General features: G+C 49.3%; 1 protein-coding gene across 1 annotated transcript in view; it reads right to left on the bottom strand.

Annotated features, from left to right (window-relative positions):
- Ttc9 (tetratricopeptide repeat domain 9) overlaps positions 1–4902 on the bottom strand; it is a 41659-nt gene extending 36757 nt beyond the window's left edge. The window contains exon 1 of the mRNA XM_008823210.3: positions 4341–4902. Within this exon, the coding sequence (XP_008821432.1) occupies positions 4341–4740 (400 nt within the window). The 5' untranslated portion in view covers positions 4741–4902. The remainder of the gene's footprint in view (positions 1–4340) is intronic.
- Positions 4903–6369: the final 1467 nt, after the last annotated feature.

Raw genomic sequence — 6369 nt, 5'->3', positions numbered from 1 at the left:
CACTCCTTGGCATATACCCAAAGAACTTGTCCTGTTGCAGAGACACTTGTACATCCATGTTTGTTGCTGCTCTTTTCACAATAGCTAAGAGATGGAAGCAACCTAAGTGTCCCTCAATTGATGAGTTGATAATGAAAATGTGGTTCATATATACGATGGAGTTTTACTCAGCAGTAAAGAAAGATGAAATCATGAAATTTACAGGTTAATGGATGGAACTAGAAACTGTTATAGTAAGTGAGTTAACACAATCTCGGGAAAAAAATCGACATATGTTCTCCCTCATATGTGGATCCTAGGATCAGACTCTGATAAATAAGTATGCAAACAGACATAACTGCAGGAACCAGGACAAGGGTAAGGAAACAGTGAGGTAAAGGAAAAGAAATAACCTGAAGGAGAAGAATAGTAGGCAACAGACCTTAAGAAGGGAGATATGGATAAAAACTGGGTTAGATTAGGGGAGGGGGGAGGGAAGGGTATATGAGGAACCTAGGGGATAAGGAGTAAGAAGCAGTTCAACAGAGGTAGGATCATGGGAGCAAGGGTATTATTAAGGAAGAAAGGGGGGGAAGTGCAGGCGTGGGAAGTGGGAAAACCATGATAGAGGGGGGAGACGATACAAGAGAGAAACAATGCCTAGCTAGTCATGAAAACCAGAGGGGGAAAAAAAAAAAGAGAAAAAAAAAAGTCCAATATGTGTTTGCTCTCAGGGGGGAGACGATACAAGAGAGAAACAATGCCTAGCTAGTCATGAAAACCAGAGGGGGAAAAAAAAAAAAGGAAAAAAAAAAGTCCAAATTGGGCCTTGCCTGGGCCCACCAGAGGGCTCAAGTTCCCCACTCCTCTTGGGGCGGGTTAAGACGATACAAGAGAGAAACAATGCCTAGCTAGTCATGAAAACCAGAGGGGGAAAAAAAAAAAGAGAAAAAAAAAAGTCCAATATGTGCTTGCTCTGTGACCTCAGTGAGGATCAGATTCCTCAGTCTTCATGGGCAGGTTAAAATATCTTGTCTCTTCATTGAATCATTGTCTATTGGCATTCTGAAGGAAGAGAATACTGTTTCCTTGAATTCCCTAGAGAATAAGGCATGCAAAATCCCTTCGAGTGGCCCTGCAGCTAGCCAGATTCTTTCCAGCAAAAAGGAAATCCAAGTCAGAACAGACAATAACCTGAGGCTCTTTGTGGATTGTACACCCTTCATGTGGTCTCAGGGCAGTCAGAATAGGTTTTAGACTAACACCTCTTACTGCATTCTAGCTGCTCTCATGCTATTCTTTTGGAGGTTTATAGGCCAAGTGTAAGAGTTCATGAGCCTAAGTTCCCTCTAGGAGCCTCACCACAGCCCCTTGTTTGGAGCACAGATACCCTTACCCACACAGCCCATTTCTTTGGGTATTTCTGGGCTAGTCCAAGTTCCTTCTCACTGTCAAGCCTCTCACTCTACACATGGCTTTGTGTGGAAGGAAGACAGAGCCTGGAGAACCTATCCTCAGAGCCAATCGGGCTACCTCAGTACCACCATGACTCTGATTCTTTTCTGCCAGACTGTCCTGCTGCTACCCATCTCCTTCCTTTGAGCAGGCAATGAGAAGGAAGGCTATCTCTTGGGCCCGGCAGCACCATTCCAGAGCCAAAAAAGATAACACTGATCATTTTTCTTTCTTCTCTATCCATAGATAATTGAGAATACACATTTAAATTTTTTATTTTACATTTCAAATAATCTTCTGAAAACCTTTTAATGAAGTGTAAAAATTCTTCTGAAATAATGATAAGTGGGGTTAAAAGCAAGATATATGATTGTACACATAGGAAGTCACTAGGTTTGTAAATATACACACAAAAATACAACACATGGATTTCTTAGGGTGATAGAATTAGAGGCCATTATGTATTTACTTCTGCAAATGTTTTGCTTTTTTCTAAAAGAAAGCACATACATAAAGGTATCTATTACTTTCATAAGCCTTCAAGAAAGGATTATTTGCCACTAGTTGAGACTTTCAAGAGACTGGTAACTGATCTTATATACCAACCTAAGGGAGAGCAATACCAGGCTTCTACTTCTCACCAAGGTGACTTCTGCATGAAACCTCTCTGCCAATGTAGAATTCTCTATACAAGGGTGTGGACTTGGGCTTTGACAAGACTGCTGAGCCTGTCACCACTCTTCATTATTATGTGACATCTGACAAATCAGGCAGTGTTTTCAGAGCCTGTGTATTTTTCTCCCGGTTACCAGGGCTGAGAGCTTCCCCCAAAGAACTTTGGAAATACAGGTCTTGGGATCCCACCTGAGCCTGGGCTCAGGGGACAGGAGAGCTCCAGAGGAGCTAACTTTGTGCATCAAGCTGTTATAGCAAGAGCACTCCCTTTAGAGCTGAATGATTCTGGAGCCTTGGGATGCTCCTCTGCAAAACTGATAGGTCACAATTCTTTAAGACAGCTTATATTTTTAAAAAATAGTGAATGTGAGGTACATGACAGCACATACAATAAATTATTAATTCCAATAAGTGATGGACCCTAGAGAAGGCAGCAGAAGGGAAAATCTGCCGGGCTAACTTTCCATTCTGTCACCACTGAAGTTTTTCAAAGTGTCTGTGCTATGTGGGGTTAGAAGTGGAGAAGCTGCCCAGACCTCAGCCCCACCCTGACTGGGCTGGTATCCTGGGTTTCACCATGGAAATGTAGGTAGGCAGTGCTAGCTACTGGCTGGTGGCCAGAAGTGTGGGGTGAATGGTAGACCTAGAATACCCAAAGATGACACTGAACACAGGTTCCATTACAAATCCAGCACTCCGCATCAGCTGGCCAGAGTGCTTCTACCTCCACCCACAGCTGCTCTGTCCTTTAAGTATTCATCGGGGCTGAAGCCAGTACACCAGACACTTATGGGAAAGGAAAGAATCATATATCTTGTTATGGATTGAAATATTTCATCTTTGCTGTACCACTACCTTATCTAGTGCCATTATTAGTAGTGCTTGGATCGGCACCACCTTGTCTATAACTGTGAGCTGCTGTAGCTCTTGGTATTAATCCTTTAGTTCTGTAAATGACTTCACCATGTATAAAGTGTCTCCCTAGCCTGGGTTTCACCTGATTAAAGATGATCCCTCATTGGGGGCAGGGTACACAGGGGTAGAACACTTTCCTAAAGATGAACCCGGAACACTGCATTATGTGAAAGCTGAGGGAGGCTGGTGTTAGAAACATCAACTGGAACACAACAGATCTGCACTTGCAAGTGGAGTACAGTTAAAGTATTTTCAGCCTCCAGACACATCTACCACCCCCACCACACCCAGTCACTCCTGGCTACCCTGGTGGAACAGGCCACAGCTAGTTTAAGCAACTTCCAGGGTTAGGAACTAAAAAAATGGCCTTTTATTATACCAGAGAAACCCAACCAAGTCAAAATCCCAACAAACTGGGTGGGAAAAGAAGACAGAAAGTTTTTGTAAATATGAGGCCATCACTTATGCCAGTGTCTCCCACACTTTTACAGGAAGGCCCTGGAAAGATCGGTCCCCCCCCCCTTTTTTTTCTTTACAGACTTTAACTTTTCTGTGCCTAAGGTATACGCATTTTTAAACTACTGACTTTGACCTCATCCCTAAAGTGCACTCTGGAATGTACCTCTTCTTAGAGCAATATAAGGCCTCTGTGGAGAACAAGAATTCATCAGGGTAAAGATCAACCATGCGCCAGGGCCCCTTAGAGACTGCTGTCTTCACCTGGCAACCCAGAGCACCAGCAGGGCTCAGAGAAAAGAAAGTGGCATTTTGGAATCCATTTTGCCCAGGCATCCTAGCAAGATAGGCTTTGCTACTAGGGTCAGAGAACTTGGGGAACGCTGGTTCCCACCAGGGTGCGTTACTTAGGGGAAGATGAAGGCCAAACTTTGGAGCCAGTAGTACCTGTGACTGGCGGACAGGTGCATGGACCATCTTTAAGACTCAACCGCAGGAAAGCGCTGGGTGGTGGATGTGGGGCCCACTGGGGCACTGCTTCTACATTTTGGATCCAAGTCCACTAATGAGCAGCAGCAGTCGCCGCCACGCTAGCTGGGTCGCTTCTGTCTGTCCAGCCATTTAAAGGCGAGATTTATGATGTATGCAAGGGAAGGGAGGGAAATGACTACGGCCTTTGGAAGGCATCATCTTGAAAGTCACACTTTTTCTCAAGCGCCTCCCACCCAGTATCTCCTCTCCAGGGCAGCGCAGTAACAGTAGGGGAGGCTGCACGGCGCTCTGGGACCTGGAGGGACCAGGGCGAGCTGTCGGGAGGCCAGGGGAAAGGACGGTCCCGGGCGCGGTAGGGCGCGGCTCACCTGCCAGGCTGTTGTAGCAGTCGATCTCTATGGCTTCCACCGTCTTGCTCTGCTCCTCGGAGAGGCGGCCGGGTTTGGGGGCCCCGGCCGGGGAGGCTGGGCGCGCATCTCGCTCCCGTTCCCCGGGGAGCGGCAGCAACCCCTTCAGCTCCAGCAACGCCCGATGGTATTTGCCGATGGCTTCGCGGAATTTCTTGTCCTTGTAGCACTGCGCCCCTTGGCTCTTGAACTCGTGCGCGCGCCGGATGAGCTCCGCCGGCTCGGCCGCCACCCCAGCCTGGCCCCGCGCCGGGGCCCCTCCGCCCGGGACGCACAGTGGCGGCGACGGCCGCTGCCCCTCGCTGGCCGCGGGCAGGCTAGGGTTTCCCTTGGCCCCGGCCGCCGAGCCCTTTCTCTCCATCCTGCCTCCCGGCGCCACTATCCACCCGCCGCCGCCGCCGCCGCGCCCTCCGGGCTTTAAGAGCGGCGAGCGCCGGCCCCGCGCCCCGCAGGCTCCGCGGCGGTGACTCCGGGCGCCGGGCGCTCGCCCCGCACTCCCATTCTCCTCGCCCGCCGCCGGAGGCTGCTCCCTCCTCCTCCGCTCTCTTCCCTCCCGCCTCCTCCCCCGCTCCCGCGGCGCCCGCCCTGGTCCCCGCCCTCCTCCCCTCCAGCCACCTGCCGCCGCCTGCGACCCGACCCTCGAGCGCCCCGGGATCGTGATGCCAGGGATCACCGGCCTGGCAGGGGTGGTGGTGACGGCCGCTGACCCGGAAGAAGCTTGGCTGGCTCAAAGGAGGGGAGGATGAACGACAAAGAGGGCCCCTCGGGTTCCCGTTCAGTCCAGCCTTCAGGGGCGCGCCTAGGCTGAAAGAGCCGACTGGAGGAGGGGTGCGTGTATTTGGGGGCAGTGGGGGTTCACCCTGGATAGATTTCTTGGAAGTAAATAGAACGTGTGCGGCAGGAAGCTTAAGAAGCAGGCACGACATTGCTTCTTGTTCTGTACAATAAGGCATTAATGTTAATATTTAAGGGGGTTAGGGCCTTCTTTTTTTTTGTGATCCAGTTGTCGTTGAGGTGTGTCTCCCGGGCGTCCAGACTTAAGAAGCAGGCACGACATTGCTTCTTGTTCTGTACAATAAGGCATTAATATTAATATTTAAGGGGGTTAGGGCCTTCTTTTTTTTGTGATCCAGTTGTCGTTGAGGTGTGTCTTCCGGGCGCCCAGAGCACTGGGTGCACTGGGTGCACGTCCGCGTGCCGGGCGTTGAAGCCCTGGAGCCAGTGTGTGCTTACGCTATGTGCCATGCGCAGCTATGCAGAATGAATCACAGACCTCAGAGATGGAAACACCTGTTACTGTTGGTCATCAGGCTCGGTAGGCACGCGGTTCCAGTTTCCATTACTAGACAGTTCCGCGCCCTTCCTGGGTAGGTCCCACTCCTTCTGTCTTTCACTCAGTTCTGAGTGTCAGCTGTCTGCTGGAGATTGGATAAGGCCCAGAGACAGACAAAGATAGGCAAGTTATGCCCGGAACCTCAAAAGCGCCCAGCCTACTTGGGGGAAATGCACTGCCCACCGACAGTCACTGGACTAGGCAGCGATTGGCACATATTGAGAAGGAAGAGAAAGGGCTGTAGACCTTTGAGGAAGATGGGAGAGGTGACTTTCTGCAGATGATAGTATTTGAGGGCCTTGAAGGATGGGTAGGATTTGGGCATGAGAAGGAAGTGGCATACCAACCAGAGTGAGGAAAGCTCACGGAAGCTGTGATGTTTGAAATCTCAGGTGCATTTAGGGCAGAGTGGTTTCATTTTGTGACAGTAGTAGTGAGAGATGATTAGGAACAATTATGGAGGTTTTTGGATGAAACAATTGGGTTTGATTTTGTAGACAGTAAAGAAGGTAGACTTGTTTTCAGTGCTCTCTTTTTTATGATGCTAATAAGAAGGAAAAAAAAAGATACTCTAAGGCAGTGATTGGCAAAGTGTGGTTCCCAGATCAGCATCTCCTGGGAAACAGTCACTAGTAAAGTCTAAGGTCATGAACCTCG

This window comes from Nannospalax galili, unplaced genomic scaffold (genome assembly GCF_000622305.1).
Source record: "Nannospalax galili isolate Female #2095 unplaced genomic scaffold, S.galili_v1.0 scaffold1129, whole genome shotgun sequence".
In the NCBI taxonomy this organism is placed as follows: Eukaryota; Metazoa; Chordata; class Mammalia; order Rodentia; family Spalacidae; genus Nannospalax; species Nannospalax galili.
Note: the sequence above shows the minus strand (reverse complement) of the source record. Positions and strands in the feature narration are given on the sequence as shown.